General features: G+C 43.0%; 1 protein-coding gene across 4 annotated transcripts in view; it reads left to right on the top strand.

Moving 5' to 3' along the window:
• Positions 1-24,957, top strand: part of magi3a (membrane associated guanylate kinase, WW and PDZ domain containing 3a) — a 133,872-nt gene that overhangs the window by 89,477 nt on the left and 19,438 nt on the right. For all 4 annotated transcript variants that reach the window (XM_073030552.1, XM_073030553.1, XM_073030554.1 and 1 more), the window contains 6 exons: positions 7,125-7,182; positions 9,795-9,907; positions 11,245-11,427; positions 12,463-13,068; positions 19,851-19,882; positions 20,714-20,876. In XM_073030552.1, coding sequence (XP_072886653.1) covers positions 7,125-7,182; positions 9,795-9,907; positions 11,245-11,427; positions 12,463-13,068; positions 19,851-19,882; positions 20,714-20,876 — 1,155 coding nt within the window. The remainder of the gene's footprint in view (positions 1-7,124; positions 7,183-9,794; positions 9,908-11,244; positions 11,428-12,462; positions 13,069-19,850; positions 19,883-20,713; positions 20,877-24,957) is intronic.

Genomic DNA, 24,957 nt, shown 5'->3' with positions numbered 1-24,957 from the left:
TTTGGTGAAATGCAATAGTGCAACAATGACTCATCCTTGATCTGCGGAGAACTTATGATCGTTGTTTGCACGTCACTGTGTATGTTCCATGAATTTATAAAGGCAACCGAATTTGAGAATTTTTTGCTATCTCCCTGGATTGACGCTGATTTTCTGAGTTCATCAAGACTGTGGACCACGAAGGCAGGAGAGCTTGTCAAGGGCAGAGGCAGTCAGTGCCTTTGTAAGAAACAACCTAAAACTACTAAATTTTGACAACCTTCTATAGATGTACAGTAGAGAGTATCCTGACTGGTTGCATAACAGCCGGGTATTGAAATACCAATGCCTAAGAAAAGGAAGGCTTACAAAAAGTGGTGGACTAAAGTAACCCACACAGAATGCTGGAGGAACTCAGCAGGTTGTGGAGGAACAACTCGAGTAAACGGTTGACATTTTAGACTGAGACCCTTGTTCAGGACTTCCTGTCCTGTTGGCTCATTACTCTTTTCCAATAATGCTGCTTGACTTGCTGTGTTCCTCCAGCATTTTGTGTGCGTTGCTTTGGATTTTCAACATATTCAGATTTTCTCATGTTTGGAAAAAGTGGTGGATACAGCCAAAAAGCCCTTCTCACCATTGAGCACATCTACAAGGAATGCTGCCACAGCATCCATCATCAAGAACCTCTACCATCCAGACCATGTGATCTTCCTGCTGCTGTCATTGGAAACGAAGTACAGTTGTCTTGGGTCCCACACCCACCAGGTTTAGGACCAGTTTAGGAGCCTTCAACCACTGGGCCCCTGAACCAGAGTTGGTGACTTAATTCGCCTCAACACTGAACTGATTCCACAACCTATAAACTCACTTTCGAGGACTACTGTGTGTGTGTGTGTGTGTGTGTGTGTGTGTGTGGCCTATAAAAAGTACTTACCCCATTGGAAGTTTTCATGTTTTACAACATTGAATCTCAGTGGATTTAATTAAGCTATTTTTTGACACTGATCAAGAGAAAAAGACTCTTGTGTCAAAGTGAAAACAGATCTCTATAAAGTAACCTAAATTAATTACAAATATAAAACTACTCCAAGTGACTTGCAAATTTTTTTGTATCCATCTCCTGGCTTGTGTTTTTCAATAACTTTTTTTGTGGAGTTGCGTGGAGTGTTCTTTTGTCTTTATGGTGTAGATCTTGCCAGGATACTGACTCGCTGTAGCTGCTGGGCCTTTCAGATACAAGGGTATTTTTACTACAATAAATTGAAGCACCTTGACTGCACATGGGTCTCCAAAAACAATTTCCATTTAACTCATTGTGACATGCAAAACTAATTGGCTGCACTAGTGATGATTTCGTGCGTCATTTTAAAGGGTGGTGAATAATAATGCAGTCAATTAATTTGTGTTTTATATTTGTAATTAATTTAGATCAGTTTGTACAGATGTCTTCACTTTGACATTAAAGTCTTTTTTTGCTGATCAGTGTCAGAAAAGCCAAATTAAATCTACCGAAATTCAATGTTGTAATACAATAAAACATGGAAACTTCCAAGACACAGACAGACATGTGCACAGACAGACACATTTTTAAAATTATTTCTATTTGCTCAGTTTGTCTTTTGCACATTGGCTGTTTGTCAGTCTTTGTGGCTTTTCAATGATTCTATTGTATTTCTTTGTGAATCCCTACAAGAAAATCTCAGGGTAGTATGTGGTGACATGTATGTACTCTGATAATAAATTTACTTTAAACTTTGAATTTCAAGATGTCAGTCAAGGCAGTTTTTGAATCACAAATAAGAGAAAATCTGAGGATGCTAGAAATCCAAGCAACACACTCAAAATGTTGGAGGAACTCAGCAGGCCAGGCAGCATCTGTGGCAAAGAGGAGATGCTGCCTGGCCTGCTGAGTTCCTCCAGCATTTTGAGACAGTTTTCAACTTGTGTTTGTGATCCAGCAAGTAGTGTACTAATCCCATTCCCTGTGTGTATCACATCACATCAAGCAGGTGCCATCACATCGAGGTCACTTCTTTGAACTTGAAAGTGCACTTTCAAGTACAAGTTCAAGGAAATACTTGGAGCACTCTACAGGCGAGGCTGAGCAGAAAGAAATGGAGTCAGCATTCTGGACTGAAGATTTCATCAGATCTGGGATGGAGGGAAAACAAGTTAATATCCAGTACAGAGAGGGTGGAATCTCATCTGGTTGATTTTGGGTATATAAGTGGGTGCAAACCTCCCTCAAGTAGTTGTAGGTTCATTTACCTGGCATCATTGAAATTTAAAGAAATGAAAACTATTCATGCAGAATATAATTAGTTAACTACTTAACTAAGTATTCATATACCAGCTGTGGGTGTGCACAAGGAAAATACTACATTCCATTGAGGCTATCCACCACAAAGTAAATTAAAGCCCTTGTGTTTATGACGTCTTTCTATCATAACAATGCTTCAGTTGGTGACTTCAGATGTCATTTATGCACTTATTTTGAGTACAATGATTCCAGAGATGAGAAAAATGGTGAGCTCTATTTTTAGTGGTTGCTCAGCAAGCTTTCTTTGTGCCACTGAAATTTCTTCTGGATGCCATAGCATCTTTTATATTCATCCAGCAAGCAGACTGCCCACTTAACAACTTCCCTCAAGATTGCCACTTCTAATGACCCAGCTCTCCTTTAATGCTGTGTTGGCATTTCTGCCTCTACTGTGTTGCTTGAAGCCAAGTGAGATGTGACACTATCTGCCACTTGCGACAAGATTCATTTGGAATTTTCATTCACAGATCTTAAAGAGCAGCTGATGGTTGGAGGAAAAGTAATTAATTGAATGAACATTTTTGGGTAGTATCTGTAAGGCCAAGAAATATGTAGTACTGAGAGTCGTTGCTTGATTCTTGGATTATGGGCCATTAGGTCAGCAGCTGGAAAGTAAATATTTGAGATGTGGGGATTTCCTCAATGTATATTTGTCTGTTGTACCGGTGGGTTTGCCATTGGGGTTATCCTCTGGTTTACAGGATTCCTTCCTGTCTGCATAGATTGCAATATAGGTACAATGCAATCTGTTGGCTGTGTGAGATTCGGTTTGTAAAGGCATGGTTATATTTTCTGTACTTCAAGTAGATCAGAAACTGGTAGTGGAGCAAACTGTTTATATTTGCTGTCAGCACAGTAATGCCAGCAAGCTGTTGTCCATCCTAAGTGCATTACCATCTTACCTTTGTAGCCGGTTCTGGAACCGCACCTACTTTTCTTCCTTCACACACTACATCAGGCATACTGTTAGTGTATTCCACAGTGAAGATGGGTGCAAAATACTCATTTAGTTCATTATTATTTCTCTTGCCTCGCTTTCTAGTGGTCCTATATCCACTCCCATTTCGGTTTTATTTTTAACATACTTGAAAAAACTTTTGCTATCCCCTTGCCTTCCTGAGTTGTACCTCCCCATCCCCCAACCTGGCTTCCCTGTGTCGTCCCTCTCCTCCTTCCCTCCCCCCACCCAGCTTTGCTGTGTCGTCCCCCCTCCCTCCCCCCCCCAAAATCCGGCTTCCTTGTGTTGTCCCTCCCCCCTCCCCCACCCGGCTTCCCCGTGTCTCCCCCCCACCCGCTTCCCCATGTCCCACCCCTGCCCCCCCGCTTTCCACTAATTCTTGCTTTGTTGTATGCCCTTTCTTTTGTTTTTACAATAGTTTTGACTTCCCTTGTCAGCCACGGTTGTACTATTTTACCATTTGAGTATTTCTTCATTTTTGAATACACATGTCCTCATTTTTCCCAGGAATGCATGCCATTGCTGCTCAGCTGACATCCCTGCCAGTAGCTCCTTCCAATTTATTTTGGCCAATTCCTGTCTCATCCCACTACAATTTCCCTTACTCCATTGAAATACTGTACTGCTTCATCAAAACAGCTGGCATGGACCACCAACACCTCGCTGCTTGTAAAAAAAGGCACAACAAAGACTCTTCTTCCTCAGAAAGCTGAAACAGAAAACTGTTGCTTAACTTCTACAGAAGCACAACTGAAACCATCCTGACGAACAACGCCACAGTGTGGTATGCCAGTTGCACAGCTGCTGAGCGACAAGACCTGCATCGCGTGGTGAAGGCGGCCCAGCGAATTGTCAGGATGGAGCTCCCCGGACTGGACACCATCTATACCAGCAGACTCAGGAGGAAAGCAATCAGCATAACCAGAGACACCACACACCCCGGCCACTCCCTGTTTGACCCGCTGCCGTCCAGCAAAAGGTTCAGGACACTAAAAGCCAGAACAAATAGACTGAGGAACAGCTTCTACCCCAGAACTGTGGCCTCCAACACACAAGGACTTAAATACTTGCACTAATGGCACTTTGTGCATTACTGTGATATTCTGGTGCTGCTGCAACTTATTTTCTGATACCTATCTATTTAATACTGTTTTTCTATTACTGTCTTGTTTTCATCTACCACTTTATTTAATTGCCTGAGAGGAAGCCAAACAGAGTTTCATTGTATCTATGTATAATGACAATAAAGATCATTCATTCATTCAGACTTGACTTTCTCCCTATCAAATTTCAAGTTGAACACAATCATACTGTGATCACTGATTTCTAAGGGTTCTTTTACCTTACGCTCTCTAATTGCCTCTGGTTCATTACATAACACCCAATCCAGCATAGCTGACCATCTAGTAGGCTCTCGACAAACTGCTCTAAAAACTATCTCTTGGGCATTCAACAAACTCACTCTCTTGAGATCCATTACCATCCTGATTTTCCCAGTCGACCTGCATGTTAAAATCTCCCGTGACTACCATAATATTGCCTTTTTGACTCGCTTTTTCTATTTCCTGATGTAACCTGTGGTCCACCTCCCAGCCACTTTTTGGGAGGCCTATATATAATTGCCATCAATGTCCTTTTACCCTTGCAGTTTCTTAACTCAACCCACAAGGATTCAACATCTTCTGATCCTATGTCACAACTTTCTACTCCCCCTCCCTCTCCAAAATGTTGTGGATGCAATCTGAGACATCCCTGGCACCTGGGAGGCAACATACTATCTGGGTGTCCTGTTCATGTCCACAGAATCCTGTATCTGTTCCCCTCACTATCAAGTCCCCCATCACTACCACACCCTTCTCCTCTCTCTATCCCTTCTGCACTACGGACCCATGCTCAGTGCCTGTCACCCTATCGCCGTGGCATTCTCCCTGGAGGTCATCTCCCCCCCCCCCCCCCCACCACAAAAGTATCCAAAGCAGTATACTTGTTTTTGAGGGGAATGGCCACAGGGGTGCTCTGCTCTAACTGCCTATTTCCATTTCCCCTGACGGTCACCCAGCTACTCGCCTCCTGCAACTTCAGGGTGACTATTTCCCTGCAACTTTGATCAATTATATCCTCGCTCTCCTGTACAAGCCGAAGGTCATCCAGTTGCTGCTCCAAATCCCTAACATGGTCTTCAAGGAGCTGCAGCCGGATGCACTTCACGCAGATGTAGTTCCCTGGGTCTCTTAGTTTCCAACATCCGTCACAAAGAGCACATCACAGCTATGATTGGAGAGGGGGATGAACAATGATCAGCCTTTCCTTCCCCAGCTTTAAGGATATTAGTGAACTGACATTTTCAGGAATAGGCAATTAGGCCCTTTGATCCTACTCTGTCATATCGCTGATCCCCTATCTCAGTTTCATTTTCCTGTTCCTGTATCACTTGGGAACCTTTGTACCAAGAAAACTAGCTATCAGTCTCCTTGAATACCTTCGGTGATTTGTCTTTGAGCTCAGGTGGTCGACAACCAGGGCTGGTGGCTTGTAAGAGATCAGATTATTGTACATAGTTTCATAACATGTCAGCTCAACTCCAAGATTACCAGAGATGAATCTCATGGCTTTTTAAAAAAACTAAATATTGAAATATGGGCATCTGCGAGGTTTGCACTTGCATTTTGGAACATATTTTAATAATTTTCCTCAAACTTCCTGTCTGGAAATGACCTGCTAAGCCATTTATGCCAGAACTATTGTATTTGTATGCAATATTTGTATAAAATACAATTATGTACTTTGCTACAGGTCTAGAGTGGTGGAATAGGTAGCTTTTGGAAGTGAGATACCTTTGCCTGATTCTTAAAAGATTATGCTTTGTTTTAGCTTATTCCAGTTAAGGAGATATAATGGGTAGAGAAGTTAATACCTCTGAAAATCTTGATATGTTCGTCGGGCAGCCTTAATTGACATTTATCCAGCCAGTTTACAATGTAACATTTGAAATCCTCTCTGCTTTCTGTTGAATCTTTGCTCCATCTTGTCCAAGGTTCATACATTCCAACCACTTCCCTCCCCCACCCCATAGAACTGAAATTTAGTGCAAAATACTAAACTCTGTGCTCCAAGTTGTCTGGTTAATGTTATAAAAGTACATTGGTGCTCTCAGTATTTTCCAACCCTCTTGAGCTAAAAGTCAGAATTCAATCATGTTTTGTACCTGTGGGCTATCTTTTAGTGATTAGTGTCTGTCAACACTGAGCTCCCTTTGCTGCTGAAAGATCCAAAGTAGATGACAACTACTAGTTCTGCATACTCAATTTATCTTGCTCCCATTTATACGCATAATTTGCAAACTTGCAAGTGCAGCATTCTATTTCTATCTTGTGTAAATCTGAGGCCTTATTTATACCCTAAAGCAATACTACTTGACCCATTCATCTGTCAGAACACCATCCTTTATTGTAATGTTGTCTTGTACCTCCTGACTATAATCATGTGACAAGTGTGCCTCCAGTCTTAATGCTTTTTCTGATGTTCTTGTCTGGAATCCACATTGCCAACATCAGTAGAAACTTGTTCTATCCACTATGCTGGTAGCCATCTTTAATTCTACTAGAATAGTCACCTATGATTTATAATTCACAAATATCAAAGCCGATATTCCAATTATTTGATACCTGCTTGCACCACAATTTAATAAACCAGGGCTGGAAATGGAAAGAGTAAATAATGGAATGTAAATAGTCCCACTCATGGCATGAAATCTGAGGTGCTGGTTGCTATATGTTGTGGTTTGTGGCTGTTAATCAGTACTGAGTTGGAGTTGACTTTTATTTGTGGAATTGATCAAACTGTTCTTTAATTTCAAAATTGCAGAGCTTCCATACGGCTGGGAAAAGATCAGTGATCCAGTTTACGGCTTCTACTACATTGAGTAAGTTGTCCCAAAATATAAAGTATAACTCTATCTGTTTGGAACTGGTCTTGCCCAACTGTTTTGATACAAGCCTGTACGAAAGCTTTTTGCACATGGTTTTTCCCTGCTGTTGAAGCTGCATGTAGTAGCAGTTGTGGTACAAATATCAAGTGTTGAGTGTCACCTAGCCTAGTCAGGTAGTAAATGGCTGCTGATTCCTACCTGCTAAGGTATTAATGTTGAGCCTTGTTGCCATTTTTAAGTTCCAAGTGCCTGTTACATCATCTGTACACTCAAGCCCTTCCGTTTCAAGGAGATTTTCTTTTCACTACCGACCTTGTTGTTCATACACCTGTTGTGCACAAATTAGATATGCAGCCAAGCTTCCCTGTCTAATTTAGTATCTTGCTGATAACATCCTATAACGATTGTACGGCTGTCATTTAATTGAGGTTCATTTATATTTGAATATCAATATCAACTTGAATATCAACTTGTATTATGTACACTTTGAGTTGTGGGGTCTTGTGGAAGCTTTGCTTTATATCATCATTGCTTTTGATCAATGATTGCTCCTACCTTTCACTCTGTAATAGCTTGCCTTTTGTTATTGCCATGTAGTGCATTCTTCAAGGTCCTGTAGTCAAAAATGAAGTAACTCAACATCTTTTAGTACTGAAAGTCATTAATCAAAAATACCCATTCTTTCTTTGTCCATCCACCAGGGTCCCTATTATGTCTACTCACCAGCACAGCCCTTCCACAACCGTGCTGTCTCAGTTCAGCATGCCCTTTCCATCAACCCTTGACAGTACCACTGCAACACATAAAATGGTGGTGCAATTCAGCAGGCCAGTCAGCATCGATGGAAAAGAGTGTAGTCGATGTTTTGGGCTGAGACCCTTCATTGAGACTGGAAAAAAAAGATGAGAAGTTAGAGCAAGAAGTTAGGGGAGGGGAGGAGGAAGTACAGGGTGGTAGATGATGGGTGAAACAGGGAGAGGAGGAAGGGTGAAGTAAAGAGCTGGGAAGCTGATAGGTGAAAGAGATAAAGGGCTGGAGAAGGGGGAATCTGGTGGGAGACCATGGAAGAAAGGACAGGGGAGGAGCACCAGAAAGGAGGTTGATGGGTAGGAAAGGAGATCAGGTGAGAGAGGAAAATGAGAATGGTGGGAGGGGGGGGGGACAATTACCAGAAGTTCGAGAAATTGATGTTCATGCCATCAGATTGAGAGCTACCCTGATGGAACATGAAGTGTTGCTCTTCCAACCTGAATGTGGCCTCATTGCAGCAGTAGTGGTGGCCATTGACTGTCATGTTGGAATGGGAAATAGAATTGAAATCGGTGGCTACTGGGAAGTCCTGCTTTTTGTGGCAGATGGAGCATACTGCTCGGCAAGGTAGTCTCCCAATCTACATCGTGTCTCACCAATAAACAGGAGGCCACACTGGGAGCTCTGGATACAGTAAATGACCCCAACAGATTCACAGGTGAAGTGTCGCCTCACTTGGAAGGACTGTTTGGAGCCCTGAATGGCACTGAAGGAGAAGGTGTAGGGCACTTGTTCTGCTTGCAGGTATAACTACTAGGAGGGAGATTGGTGAGGAGGGATGAATGGACAAGGAAGTGATCCTTGTGGGAAGTGGTGGGGAGGGACAGATATGCTTGGTGGGATCCTGTTGGAGATGGCAGAAGTCACAGAGTATTGTGCTGGATGCAGGGCTACTGGAGTGGTAGGTGAAGACAAGAGGAGCCCTATCCCTGCTGGAGTGTGTGGGAGGATGGGGTGAGGGCAATGTTGACGCTAGAGGAAGGAAAGCCCCTTTCTTTGAAGAAGGAATGCACCTCATTAGTTCTGGAATGAAAAACCTTATCCTGAGAGCAGATGAGGCAAAGTTGGAAGAACAGAGAAGTGAATGGCATTTTTACTAGTGACAGGGTGGGAAGAGGAATAATCCAGTTAGCTGTGAGAATCAGTGGGTTTGTCAAGGGTTGATGGAAAGGGCATACTCTAGATAAACTCTCTCCAGAGATGGAGACTGATATCGAGAAAGGGAAGGGAGGTGTCGGAAATGGGCCAGGTAAATTTGAGGACAGGGTGGAAGTTGGAGGCAGTGTCAGTATTACTCTAGAGCTTTTTGCTCTCGTAAGGCCATTAAGGATCCCCACCGCCCAGTACATGCTTCCTTCTCATTGCTACCATCACATTTCTGAACAGGCAATGAATTCATTATTTTTGCTCTCTTGCACTAATTTATCTTTTGTACATGTTTCTTACTATAATTTATAGTATTTTAATTATTGCACTGTAGTGCTGCCACAAAACAAATTTCATGACATCATAAACCTGATTCTGTTCTGAAACAACTTGGCACCCTGTGGATAATTCTAATGCTGTGATCCTTCTGATAACTTACTGAGCTGACCAAGTGTCTTGTGCTTTCTTTACATTTTGAGAAAAGGTGGGCATTAACAGGAGCCATGGTGTAGGACTTTGTTGGCAGTCTGTGTTACTGATGAGTGTATTACAGAATCTGCTTGGAAACTCTTTGTTGATAGTGATGCAACTTGTTGCTCAGACTGTTCTCTTTGCTTTTGTTTTCTCGTCACCCCATCTGAACCTCTTAGCCATGTAAACCAGAGAACCCAGTTTGAGAATCCAGTCATTGAAGCAAAGCGGAAAAAGCAGCTGATGCATCATCGGGACAGTCAGCGAGCGATGCATGGGGATCAGCGGCCAGGTACTGCAGTCTGCATTTAGGAAGAAAAAAATCTTTCGTCCATATCTGACCTTCCATCACCTCCTGACATCCCAGATCATTTTAAATCAGTAAAAGGTTGCTTGATTCCAATAAAAGCAGCTGAATTTCCAAAAACAAGCTCTCACCATAAGCACAGAGGTGATTTGTCAGAGGGCATGGGTATTGGTTGAAGGGTAAAAAGTGCACGTTTTGGTTCACTAATATACAGTATGCACGGTTAACTATTTGTTAAAATCTGATGTCTGGCAAATTTACATTTATTTTCCTTAATTTCTTATTGATTAAATATAAAATTTCATGATGGGGATTCCAGCATCAGATTTTCTTGTTCTCTCCCTCTCCCTAGTTTTATCCACTTTTCTACTCTTGCCACCTTTGCCTCGTGCTGCTTTATTTTATTTTTATTTATTTAGAGATACAGTGCATTAGGGCTAGGCTCTTCTGGCCCTTCAGGCTGCACATCCAGCAATCTACCTCCCTGTCCCAATCATGGGACAATTTTCAATGACCAAATAACCTGTGGGAAGAAACCAGAGCACCCAGAGAAAATCCATGCATTCCACAGGGAGGATGTCCAAACGCCTTAGAGGATGCTAGAATTGAGCCCCTAACTCCGACATCCCAAGCTGTAATGGCATTGCGCTAACCCCTATGCTATCATGGCGCCCCATGGTATATCTCACTGCCCTGCACACAGTCCTTCCCTCTTCTGCCCGCTCAAATATCTTGCGCAGTAAAAGTGGAATTTGTTATCAGATAGCACATGCCAAACGAGAACAGGTTTTTATGACTCAGGTGAAATAAATGGCTACACACGCCCTTTCATTTAATCGCTCTCTTGTTTCTGTAAACTTTGCTCCAAAATTAAGAAAGGAAATAATTTGAAGAAATCTTGAGCTTTCTGCTTCGGACACTTTCCAAATGAGCACAGTGGTTTTGCACCCCTCTTTAACACGTGGATATGGAAGCAATAGCAGCTGGAATGTACGGAGAGGTAAACTCTCCCTGTACACTGAAACATCCAGCTCTACAAACAGCAATGAAACATGAGAAATGAAGTATCGGGTCAAAGGTAGATTTATAAAGAAAGAGCTGACAAGTCATTGCTTTAAGTTAACCAGGAGACTCTAAGCCAGAAAATTGATTACTTAATTATTGATGCCAACCTCCACACTGCCTCTTTTTTTTGGTTGCCCTTCCACTTTTGCATTCTTGCTTGCTCTCTTCCCCTCTCCCCTGCTCCCCTCCTTTCCCAGTCACTCACCACTTAAAATATACTTTGTTTGCTTCTCTTTCCAACAACCACCTTGCATTAGAGAGACCAATGTTTACGCGGGATCCCTCGCACCTTCAGGGAATGCTCATTAGGACGACTCTTCAGAAGAGTGCTATGGGATTTGGTTTCACAATCATTGGTGGAGACAGCCCAGATGAATTCTTGCAGGTGAAAAATGTGATTCAAGATGGACCAGCTGCTCAGGATGGCAACATGATGGCAGGCAAGTGCCCAGTTTTGGAACTTTTGGGAATTTAACAGGGCTTTCCCACAATAGTACGTTAAAAGGCAAGGGGGTGAGTGCTGTGGAGTGCTAGGCTGGGAAATAATAAGTGAGGGGAATGGGGTAGAACTTTGATTAGAAAGGAGATAAGAGGTTAAGGGGAGTAGAGAAAGAAAGATTTAAGGTCTAGTACATACAGTGAGAATGTGTTGGCTTGCATCAGTGACCAACACAGTCCAAGGAATGTGCCAGAGGCAGCCCACAGGTGTCGCCACACTTCTGTGCTGGCATTGCATGCCCACAACTCAATAACCCTAACCGTACGTTTTTGGAATGTGCGAAGAACATCTGGAGGAAACCCATAAGGTAATGTGGAGAACATAGAGATTCCTGACAGACAGTAGCGGGAATTGGACTCCGAGCGGTGATTGCTGGTGCTGTGAAGTGTTCCACTAACTGCGACACCACTGTATTGAGCCCTGCGCTATCGCGCTGCATTCAGTGTGCAAGAAGGTGGAAGACAAAGGACTGGAATCAAATGGACCAAAAACTGTTGGAGAGTAAATGTGGATCGGGGTGGAAGTGGGAGGAATGAGTCCAGGGGGGAAATAGTCTAGGCAAGGGAAATTGAAAAAAGGAAATGGGAAATCACAAGAACCTAGGGAGAATGAAACATGTGGAAATGTGTGAGGGGAGAGAGATCAGGAGTGTGACCGCAGGAAGGAACGGAGATGAGTGGAGCACAGGAAGAGAGGGATCCAGTGTGGTGGCAGTGGGGTGTAGAATCTTTGTCTGGAGGCTATGCTTCCTTTCGTGAGGTTCTTTTTAAGAGGCAGACTGGTCGGTGTGAATTGGAGCAGGAGACCGGAGCAGCTGGTCGGTATTTCTCATTGCTGCTTTATCACCTGGTTATTGATTTACTTCAGTGTTTATTTTAGAATCGATAAAGCTATGGCATTGCCTCATGGGACATGCTTTAACAAGTCCCCAATGTGTACGTTAATCTGATTGTTTCATTTGGGCTTTTATCTGCAGGTGACGTAATAGTGTATATAAACAGTACTTGTGTCCTTGGGCAGACTCACGCCGATGTTGTGCAGCTTTTCCAGTCTGTTCCCATCAACCAGACAGTGAAGCTGATTCTGTGTCGCGGCTACCCTCTTCCCGTGGACACGCAGGTGCCAACCATCGACGTAGTGAGTGCCACTCCCGCCCTTGATGGGCTGCCTCTAGCTGCAAAACAGGGAAGTGCCCCCCAGAGCCATCAGACCTCAGCCGGGCTTCCGGACCACAGTGGAAGGGAGGCCCCAGCAGGTGGTGTCGAGCGCTTAAACGGACCTTACCTGGGCCTGACTGAAGACCGATCGTCCATGACCTCATCGGCAGGTTCGCAGCCTGAGACTCTCACCATCCCACTGCTCAAGGGGCCAAAAGGTTTTGGTTTTGCCATAGCGGACAGCCCAGCCGGGCAGAAAGTGAAGATGATCCTGGACAGCCAGTGGTGCAAAGGTCTACAGAAAGGTGATGTCATCAAGGAGGTTAACCATCAGAGCATGCAGCAGCTGAGCCATGCCCAGGTGGTGGAGATCCTGAAGGACTGGCCTGTGGGGAGTGAAATATCACTGCTGGTCCAACGAGGAGGTTTGTTATTGCATTATTAACACTGCATCAGTAGCTTCTGAATCATCCCAATGAATTGTCCTGCTTAGCCCACGATGTCTTTAACTACTATTGGATGGATGTGGTGCAGAGGAGATGCCAAGATGCTGCCAAGACTAGAGAGCATGTCTTATGAAGATGGGTTAAGAGAGATAGAGCTGTTCTTTTTGGAGCTAAGGACTTGATGGAGACTTGATAGAGGTGTACAAGATGCTAAGTGGCATAGATGTAGTAGATGGCTAGAGACTCTTCTCCCCCCCATGGTGCAAATGACTAAATTGAGGGGTATGATTTTTAAAGTGACTGGAGAAAAGTATGGGGGATTTTTTTTGAATGGAGAGTTGTGGTGAACTACATATACCTCTCTGGACACGCCCCTCTGCTGACTGCTCCTGTGGCTCCTCCCACAGACCCCTGTATAAAGGCGGTTGGAGGCACTGCTCCTCCCTCAGTCTCCAGGATGTTGTGTGGTAGTCTCTTGCAGCTAATAAAAGCCTATCGTTTGCCTCCCGTCTCTGAGAGTTATTGATGGTGCATCAAGAGTGATGGGTCTGTGGAATGCCCTGCCAGTGGTATTGGTAAAGATAGATACATTAGGGGCATTTAAGATAGGCACATAGATGGAAGGTTATGCTGGAGGGAAGGATTAGTTTGATCTTAGAGTAGGTTAAAATGTCAGCACAACAGCAAGGGCCAAAAGTTTGATGTTCCTCCCTACAATTTAAAAAATAAAAGGAAATGTGGGTCCACGGGAACGAGTAGTATGACTTACTGGGTTAAACCAGAGTTGTGAATTTAAACTTATTGCACAAGTTTAAGTATTCTCTTCACTGGAACAGAGGATATGAAGTAAACTGCAATCACAATGATTGGATAGTGTTGATGTACAGGAAATTTCCAGAGAAAAAATGTCAGACCAAGTAAATTTCAGATGAAATATTCAGCTCTGAATTCTGGTTTAACCCAGCGTGTCTTCCTACTCTTTCTCTGGTCTCCATATTTCCTTTTGTTTTAACGTGCAGGCAGGAACTGTAGTTGAAGAGTGGGCTAAACATTGGAATGAACTAAGAGATAAATTTAGAAACAATGTCCTTGTCTAGAGTGCATATAATTTTGGCCTAAATTGTCCTTCATTTGGTGATGGTGGTGAGCAAACATCTTGAAAGGATTCAGTGCTTCTGGTGAGGGTCCTTTCTCAATACTCTCTGGTACAGAATTCCAGGATTTAGAATCTGAAGATTTATCAATCATACTAATTTTATTTAGAGATACAACATGGAACAAGCCTTTACGGCCCAATGAGCTGCACCACTCAGCAACCCACTTATTTAATACTAACCTAATCACAGGACGATTTACAATGACCAATTAACCTACTAATCAGTAAATCTTATACCATGGGAGGGAACCAGAGCACCCGGAGGAAACCCACATGCTCACATGGGGAATGTACAAAGTCTTTATGGATGGCGCCAGAATTGATCTCCAAAATCTGGAACGCCCTGAGCCGTAATAGTGTAATGCTAATTCAGGTTGGTGTATGACCTTGAAAGGAAGCTGCAAGCACTGATGTTCCTTGCATCTGCCCTATCTCTTTCTGGATAGTGATAGTCATGGGTTTGTAAGATATTCCTAGAAGAGCCTTGGCTAATAACTGAAGTGCATTTTGTCGATGCCACTTGGTTGAGGGAATGAATATTTAGGGTGGTGGATGGGGTACCAATTAAGTGATGCTTAGTCATGGATGGTTTTAAGCCTCAAGTATTGTGATAGCTGCACTTGGGTATCCCATAACATTCCTGACTTGTGCCTTGAGGTCACAAGTGTTGACTCACTTCCTTCAGAATATCTAGCCCCCCAGCCTGATTTAGTAACAGTAGTATTTATACAGTTGGTCCAGTTTGGTTCCCACCAACTCTGCCTGTCCTCTCCCCCTTTAGGAGTATTTGTCATTGACCTTGAACATCAAAAGCAGTTGATTGCAGTTTCTCCCGTTGAACATTTTCTGCCAGTTTTCTGCACTGGTTCATTTTCCAAGGAGTTGTGCATAAGACTGGGGCAAAAATTCAATCATTGGTTAGCATCCTCACTTTTGATCTTCATGATAGAAGTTAGGTCATTAAAGCAGCTGAAGATGGTTAATGCCATTTCACAACCCCTGAGGAGCTCGTGCAGAGATATCCTGGGGCAAGGTGATTAGCTTCCTACTTTGCACAAGTTCTCACTGACCACTGGAGTGTTTTACTGTTTGATGCCATACTCTCAAATTTTTCCTTAATGTGCAAGGCAGAGAATGTTAACCTGCCTCTGGAAAAACTACATCTGTGGTCTGTGCTTGGAACGTGGGTGTGCCTCAAATTCTTGTGAAACTAGGCTTTGATGTGCAGTTTATTGGAGTGCAAATACCACCTTGTGTGGCACTCTTTAATGAAGAATAAACTGGGTGGTAATCAGATTAACTTGTCCTTTATGTAAACAAGGCTTTAAATAAATGAATTTCCACATTGTGGACTAGATGTTGGTTTTGTAGCCGGGCTAGAGATGCAGCTGGTTTCTCAGAACAGCTGCATTGGTGTCAACTGGTTTATAGCTTCTGTTATGTCTGTTGCAATTGGAGACTTTTATATCTCATGCACTGATTGCTAATTTAATTGGTTCAGCACAACGTTGTGGGCTGAAGGGTCTGATTCTGTGCTGTACTGTTCTACGAAGTGAATTAAACACTGGCACTGGCGGATTCATGGAGAATCTCGGGGAGGAAGTTATCATGGGGCATTACTCAGCACTTTTGGCTGGAGGTGGCTGCAGCTGTTCTAGCTTTCATCACTCATGCTGGGCCCTGTCATCATGGAGGCTGAGGATATTCTTGGAGCTGTCTTTCTGTCAGCTGTTTAATTGTCCAATATCACAAGACATAGGAACAGAATTTGTCCATTTGACTTATCAAATCTGCTCCGCTATTCAATCATGGCTGATTTATTTTCTCTCTCAACCTTATTTTCAACCAAATTACTAAACAATTAATAATTGAACACTAATTTAATTGTTGATCACTAATTTAGTTGGTCTGACAGCTGAAGGGACGGTCCCTGTGCTATTAGTTGCAGGTTCATACTGGTTTGTGTTTAGAGTGTGTGTAATTCCATGATATGACCTTTCCGTGTTAACACCTTTGTTTAGCTTCACTTGGTACTTCTGCATTTCAAAAGCAGAAATGCTGGAAATACTTGGTGGGTTAGGCAGTAGTTGTGTGGAGAGACAATTAGTCTTTCAAGTCCTTGACCTTTCAATGGTTTTCTCGACTCATTAAGCTAGTATTCATCCCTGGCTTGATTTAATAGAAGAAAATTGAATCTGGCAGCTCACAGTGAAGCACTGTGGCCTATCAGCAGCTGCAAAGAACACCACCACAATATGTAATCTCATGGTTAGGCACAATCTCTGATTTCATTTGCCCGACCCATGGGATTACATGCTGTGGGGTACATTGGTCGACATACCTAGTGAACCACCAGACCTGAAATGAAGCAAGTCCATTGACACAATTGTGGAGACAATCTTCAATAAGAAGATAGGACTTTACTCCACAATCCTTGAGGACATGGTTACTTATACCAGTCTTCTGAAGAAGTGCTGTGGTATAGGATTCCAGGATTTCAATTGCTGGGGCATCGATGATCTGTCTTCACTGCCCGAAGGAATAGTACCAGAGGACTGGAGGGTGGCAAGGAGAGTAATAATGATCATCCTGGGGATTATAGCTTCTTGAGTCGTACATCATTGGTGGGCAAACTAATGGAGAGTTTTCTTAGAGGCAGGATTTATGAGCATTTGGAGAGGCATAGCCTTAATAGGGATAATCATCACGACTTTGTGAAAGGCAGGCCGTGCCTCGTGAGTCTGGTTAACAATTTTGAAGGAGTAGCTACAGAAGTAGAAGGCAAAGCAATAGATGTGATGTATATGAATTTTAGTACGATGTTTAACAAGGTTCCCTATAGAAGGGCCATTTAGAAAGTCAGAAGGCATGAGATCTTTGAAAATTTGGCTGTGTGGATCCAGAATTGGCTAGCCCACAAGAGGCAGAGGATGGTAGTAGATGGAGCATATTCTATTTGGAGGTCGGTGACTAGTGGTGTTCTACAAGGATCTGTTCTGGGACTCCTGCTCTGAGATTTTTTTTTATTATATAAGTGACTTGGATAAAGAAATGGAAGGTTTGCAAGTTTGCAGATGACACTTAAGGTTGGTGGTGTTGTGGATGGTATTGTCTTGGGTTACAACTGGGACATTAATAGCTAGGCTGAGAAATGGCAGATACAATCTGGAAAAGTATGAAGTGATCAATTTTGAAGGCCGAACTTAAAGGCAGAGTACAATGTTAATGGCATCAACACGTACAAAAGCTGGATGAACTCAGCAGGTTGGGCAGCATCCGAGACCGAGGCCCTTCGTCAGGACGTGTTAATGGCATGATTCTTAGAGTGGAGGAACAGAAGGATCTTGGGGTCCAAATCCACAGATTCTTCAAAGTTGTCACATAAGTTGATAAGGTGGTTAAGAAGGTGTATTGTGTTGACTTTTATTTGTCACGGGATTGAGTTCAAGAGCTGTGAGGTAGTGTTGCAGCTCTATAAAACTTGGTTAGACCACACTGTTCTGGTGATCAAATACTGGTCACCTCAATATAGGAAGGATGTGGAAGCTTTAGGGAGGATGTGGAGGAAATTTACTAGAATGCTATTTGGGTTAGAGAACGTGTCTTCTAGAGAAAGGTTGAGTGAGCTACGGTTTTTCTCTTTGGAGCACAGGAGGATGAGAGGCGACTTGATAGAGCTGTATAATATTAAGAGAGGTATCGGCAAAGTGAATAACCAGCACCTTTTTCCCAGGGCAACAGTGGTTAATATTTTAAGGTGAGTGGGAAAAGTTTAGGGGAGATATCAGAGGTAGGTTTCTTCTCAAGAGTGGTAAGCACCTAAGACACACTACTGGTGATGGTGGTAGAGGCTGATACATTAGGGCATTTAAGAGACTCTTAGTTAGACAGATGGGCGTAAGGGAAAGGCTGTGTAAGAAGGAAGGGTTAGATTGATCTTGGAGTAGGTTGAAAGGTCAGCACAACGTAGTAGGCCGAAGGGTGAATAGTGTGCTGAACTGTTTATTTGGATCCATTGATAGAATGGCAATATATTTCTCAATCAAGATGGCGTATGACTTGGAGGGCTCCCATGTGCCTGAAGCCTTTGTTCCTTTTGCGAAGATGTATCTTGTAATTGGAGTTGCTTGACTAAGCTACTCCAAGAGCACATACCAAGCCCCCAACCTTGACCATCAGAAAGGACAAGGGTTTCATCTTGAGGGCTGTTGGATATTGGGAATAAATACTGGCTTGTGAGGAGACCTGTACAATTGCATAGGCTGGATTGCAAGCCCCAAGTCCTGTTGCTTCATTCTGACTGATCCTTACAGTTAACATTGTTTTTCCACTTTGCTTGTTTCTCAGCCTTGCTTTGTCCTTTCTCCATTCATCTCCCCAATTGAGGTATCCAAAAAGTTGCAAGGCCTGAACCTGGTGAAATTATTTTGTTTAAGTAACATTGATGTCTTGAGGAGGTGGAGTACTGAATTAAAGCACAATATAGTATTAATGGATCTGTTGTCAACCCTTCCAGCTGTGAACTGCTATACAAATCCCACTTGGGAAAATGCTGCCATGTACTCATTGATGAAAGATGTACTATTTAAAGTCCAACACATTATGATGCCAATTGTGCATCAGCTGATTTTTTTAATATTTCATCCTGCTGCAATCAGTTGCCTGCCTTGTCCACCTTCAAATTTGGTTCCACTCCAACATTTTTCTCTTAACTTGCTCATTTCCTTCCCAAGCTCCAAGGCAAATGTATCCTGCCTTGGCTTGCACTCTTCCCACCTCCCCACCGTCTTGCATTTTCACTCCAATCTTCCAACCTTGGTTTCTCGTTCTCTTGCTTTTCTGACCATATTGACTCCCTTCACCTTCTCTCTCCTTTCTTCCATCCCTCCTACCACCTTGCTTCTGCTTTTCACCCTCCCTGTTTCTGCCCTGCACTCACACCTTTTCTTCCACCACCTTGATTTCTCTCTCTGCTCTTACAATATATTAAAGTTTAAAGTAAATTTATTATCAAAGTACATGTATGTCACCATAGACAACCCTGATACTCATTTTCTTGAAGGCAGACTCATTAAATCTAATAACCATAATAGAATCAATGAAAGACTGCATCAGTGTGCAAATACAAAAAAAAAATAAAAAAGAGAAATAAATGAGCAATAAATATTGAGAACATGAGATGAGTCCTTGAAAGTGAGTCCATGGGTTGTGGGAACAGTTCAGTGAGGGGGCGAGTAAAGTTGTCCCCTCTGATTTAGGAGCATGATAATTAAGGGGTTCCTGAACCTAGCAGTATGAGTCCTGAGGTTCCTGTACCACTTTCCTGATGGCAGCAGTGAGAAGAGTGCATGACCTGGGTGATGAGGGTCCCTGATGATGGATGCCGCTTTCCTGTGGCAATGCTCCATGTCGATGCGCTCAGTGACGGGGAGGGCTTTACCCATGAAGGACTGGGCTGTATTCACTACTTTTTGTCGGCCATTCCATTCAAGAGCATTGGTGTTTTCATACCAGGCAGTTAGTCACCACACATCCATAGAAGTTTGTCAAAGTTTTAAATGTCATGCCAAATCTTCGCATTAATACTTTATATTTGTTTTTACAGGGCCTCCATCACCAACTAAAATCCCTAACACTGTAAGTTTGACAACTTTCTCATGATGATGGGGGCGGGACTTGGGGAGCTTCATATTTCTTGTGTATCTTCTGGAATAGTGATCAGGAGCTGGAGCAGATCCTTGCAAGCTAATTGCAGCCCATCCGTATCTCCTGTGTCTATCTTGTAGAGGATTTATTCCCATATTAGTTTAGATTTCAAGCCAAGTTTCTGGAGGATGCAATCGGGGAAAGATTTAAAAGGGATCCGAGGGGCACTTTTTCCCCCACAGGACTTGGTCGGTATATGGAATGAGCTGCCAGAGGTGGTAGTAGTAGAGGTGGGTACAATTACACGATTTAAATGACATTTGTACAGGTACATGGTTAGAAAAAATTTAGAGGGATATGCCCAAACGCAGTCAAATGGGACTAGCTCAGGTAGGACAAGCAGGCCTGAATGGCCTGCTTCTGTGATTTATAGCTCTGACTGCTATAACAGTAATGAACGAGAAACCTGCAGCTGCCTGAAGAAAACCACAATGCTCTGGTAATGCAGATGATAAATCAAATGAAAATACAAGAAACCCAGTAGTTCAAATGGCTTGTGTTGTGGGACAAACCACGTTAGTACTTTGAAGTGTTGGATGAGCCTTGGTTTGTGGGAAGAAAAAGGTGATTAAAACACAAACTATGGAAAGAAAAAAATGGAATTTAAGCACTGATGTTGAAGAGGAGTAAGTGATCACAGCAGGAAGGGAGCCTGAGGGAAGAGGCCTTGAAATGTGAAGACACCCCAGCAATGCAGAATGAGAATGAATGCCTTGTATTACTGTGTAACTTGTATTACATCTCCTGACTTTTCTTTCCTAGACATCAGAGCATGAAGAAAATCAAGCAACTTCCCAAAATGCCTCCCCAGGCCTCCCTATACCCCAGCCCATGCCTTTCCCTCCCAATGCTGTGAGGCCCTCCTCTCCCAAACGTGATCCCACTGAGGTGTACATACAATCAAAGTCGATGTTCGACAACAGGCGTAAGTGACGTTTGTGAAGTGGTGCTCCGTCAGTCGTTTCAGGATACCGTGATCTGTATGTTATCTAGAATCGGTGTTAGGATCCACACTCATCGGTGTTTTGGGGTTCTAGCTCTACTTGACATCGGGGGAATGAGATCATGCAGTTAATAAATGAATGTTATTTGAAGGAAATACTAGGGGTTGAGATCAACTTAAATATAAAAGTAAATTCCTGATCTGAATTTGACCCAACCAAGACTAGAATGCACTTGCCTGAGTCTGGAAAATTGTAATTTTTCTCCTGTCCTGATCAACACAATAAATATAACAAATTGACACTTGCTATTGTGGGTGGAATGCTAAATATTCAAAAACAAGGGAGACATTGAGGTAATTCCAAGCATGTCACCTTTTGCTGGATGAAGTATAGGGCCAGGTTGTCAAGACCCTAACTGACCTAAACTTTTTCATAATATTGACATCGCAGTATTTCAGTGGAGTAAAGGAAATTACTGTGGTATGAGAGAGGAGTTGGCCAAAGTAAATTGGAAGGAGATGCTGGCAGGGATGACAGCAGAATAGCAATGGCATGACTTTCTGGGAAAAATGAGGAAGGTGCAGGACAGATGTATTCTAAATATGAAAAAATATTCAAATGGCAAAATAGTACGGCCACGGCTGACAAGGGAAGTCAAAGCTAATGTATAAAATAAAAAAAGGTATACAGCAAACCAAAAATTAGCGGGAAGGTAGAGGATTCGGAAGCTTATTTAAAAAAAAACCTATAGAGAGCAGCCAAAATAATCATTTGAAAGGAAAAGATTAAGTATGAAAGCAAGCTAGCAAACAATATCAAAGTGGATAGTAAAAGCTTTTTCAAGTATATTAGAGGTGAGTGGATATAGGACTGCTAGAAAATGAGGCTGGAGAAATAACGTGAACAAGGAAATGGCAGATGAACTAAGAGTATTTTGCATCAGTCTTCACCGTGGAAGACACTAGCAGTGTGTCAGATGTTGTAGTGTGTGAAGGAAGAGAAGTGAGTACAGTTACTATTACAAGGGAGAAGGTCCTCAAAAAGCTGAAAGACCTAAGGGTACATAAGTCACCTGGACCAGATGAACTGCACCCTAGGGTTCTGATAGACATTGTGGAGGCACTAGCAATGATCTTTCAAAAATAATGGTGCCAGAGACTGGAGAATTGTAAATGGCACTTCACCCTTTAAGAAAGGCGCAAGGCAACTGAAAGGAAATTATACTGCAGTTAGCCTGGCCTCCGTGGTTGGGAAGATGTTGGAGTACTTGGTGACACAGGACAAGATAGGGCAAAGTCAACATGGTTTCCTTCAGGGAAGTTTGGGCTTCTCATGTAAGAAAAGATGTGCTGGCATTAGAGACGGTCCAGACATGGTTCACAAAGATGATTTTGAGAATGAAAGGGTTATCATCTGAGGAACTTTTGGTGGCTCTGGGTCTGTAAAAAAAGGAAATATGACAGAGCTAAGGTGAGTGGGAGGACAGATGATTGGGAAGTTTTTAAGGAACAACAGAACTTAACTAAAAAGACAATACGGGGAGAAAAAATGAGGTACGAACACAAGCTAGCCAGGAATATAAAGGAAGATAACAAAAGCTTTTTTAGGTATGTGAAGAGAAAGAAGATAGTTAAGAACAATGTTGGGCCCTTGAAGAATGAATTGGGTGAAATTGTTATGGGAAACAGAGAAATGGCAGAAGAATTTAATGAGTACTTTAGACCTGTTTTCACTAAGGAAGACACAAGCAATTTCCCAGATGTATGGATGGGCCAAGGACATAGGGTAACAGAGAAAATGAAACAGATTGACATTCGGAAGGAAACGGTGATGAGAAGACTGATGGGACTGAAGGCTGACAAATCCCCAGGTCCAGATGGTCTGCACCCTAGGGTACTAAAGGAGGTGGCCCTGGAAATTGCGGATGCATTGGTAATCATTTTCCAATGTTCCTTAGATTCAGGATCAGTTCCTGAGGATTGGAGAATGGCTAATGTTATCCCACTTTTTAAGAAAGGAGGGAGGGAGAAAACAGAGAACTATCGACCTGTCAGCCTGACATCGGTGGTGGGAAAGATGCTAGAGTCCATTATTAAGGATGAAATAGTGGCATATCTAGATATCAGTGATGGGATTGGGCCGAGCCAGCATGGATTTACCAAGGGTAAATCATGCTTGACTAATCTGTTGGAGTTTTTCGAGGATGTAACCAGGAAGTTAGACGGGGGAGATCCAGTGGATGTAGTGTACCTCGATTTTCAGAAGGCATTTGATAAGGTCCCACATAGGAGATTGGTGGGTAAAATCAAAGGTCAGGGCATCGGGGGGAAGGCATTGACATAGATAGAAAACTGGTTGGCAGATAGAAAGCAAAGGGTAGCGGTGAATGGGTGTTTCTCGGAATGGCAGGTGGTGACCAGTGGGGTGCCACAGGGCTCGGTATTGGGACCACAGCTGTTTACCATTTACGTTAATGATTTGGATGAAGGCATAGAAAATAACATCAGCAAATTTGCTGATGATACTAAGCTGGGTGGCAGTGTGACATGTGATGAGGATGTTAGGAGAATTCAAGGTGACTTGGATAGGCTGGGTGAGTGGGCAGATACTTGGCAGATGGCGTTTAATGTGAATAAGTGTGAGGTTATCCACTTTGGGAGTAAGAACAGGAAGGCAGATTATTATCTGAACGGTGTAGAGTTGGGTAAGGGAGAAATACAAAGAGATCTCGGAGTCCTTGTTCATCAGTCACTGAAGGTGAATGAGCAAGTGCAGCAGGCAGTGAAGAAGGCTAATGGAATGTTGGCCTTTATTACAAAGGGAATTGAGTACAAGAGCAAGGAAATCCTCTTGCATTTGTACAGAGCCCTGGTGAGACCACACCTGGAGTATTGTGTACAGTTTTGGTCTCCAGGGTTAAGGAAGGACATCCTGGCTGTAGAGGAAGTGCAGCGTAGATTCACGAGGTTAATTCCTGGGATGTCTGGACTGTCTTACGCAGAGAGGTTAGAGAGACTGGGCTTGTACACGCTGGAATTAAGGAGATTGAGAGGGGATCTGATTGAAAGATATAAGATTATTAAGGGATTGGACAAGATAGAGGCAGGAAATATGTTCCAGATGCTGGGAGAGTCCAGTACCAGAGGGCATGGTTTGAGAATAAGGGGTAGGTCATTTAGGACAGAGTTAAGGAAAAACTTCTTCTCCCAGAGAGTTGTGGGGGTCTGGAATGCACTTCCTCGGAAGGTAGTGGAGGCCAATTCTCTGGATGCTTTCAAGAAGGAGCTAGATAGGTATCTTATGGATAGGGGAATCAAGGGATATGGGGACAAGGCAGGAACCGGGTATTGATAGTAATTGATCAGCCATGATCTCAAAATGGTGGTGCAGGCTCGAAGTGCTGAATGGTCTACTTCTGCACCTATTGTCTATTGTACTTCCTGAAATTTAGGAGGGTGGGGGGTGGGGGGAGATCTCATTGAAACCTTTTGAATGTTGAAAGGCCTAGACAGAATGGATGTGGAAAAGATGTTTCCTATGGTGAAGGAGTCTAGGACAAGAGGGCACAGCTTCAGGATGGAGAGACATCCATTTAAAACAGAGATGCAGAGAAATTTCTTTAGCCAGAGGGTGACAAATTTGTTACCACAGGCAGCTGTGGAGGCCAGGTCATAAGGCAGATTGATGGGTTCTTGATTAGACATGGTATCAAAGTTTACGGGGAGAAGGCAGGGGAATGGGGTTGAGGAAGGGGGGGGGGGGGGGAAGGAATCAGCCATGATTGAATGGTGGAGCGGACTCAATGGGCCAAATGGACTAACTCTGCTCCTGTGTCTAATGGTCATAATATACATGTGGGTTGAACTGAATTGAAGCAAAGTCTGGCCCACTTTAGCTCAGATCAGGCAACTGGTCTCGAATGGAGGGGTGTCTATGGATGGAATTCCTTGTGTGGAAAAATCGATCAAATCAAAAACTTACAAGATTTAAAAAGGAATTATTTCTCTGAACATTATGCATTAAAAATATATATAATGTAAATATCAGTTTTAGTTGTAGGAT

The sequence above is a fragment of the Hemitrygon akajei genome, chromosome 27, assembly GCF_048418815.1.
Source record: "Hemitrygon akajei chromosome 27, sHemAka1.3, whole genome shotgun sequence".
Lineage (NCBI taxonomy): Eukaryota > Metazoa > Chordata > Chondrichthyes > Myliobatiformes > Dasyatidae > Hemitrygon > Hemitrygon akajei.
The sequence above is the reverse complement of the archived record's forward strand: the minus strand, read 5'-3'. Positions and strand labels throughout refer to the sequence as shown.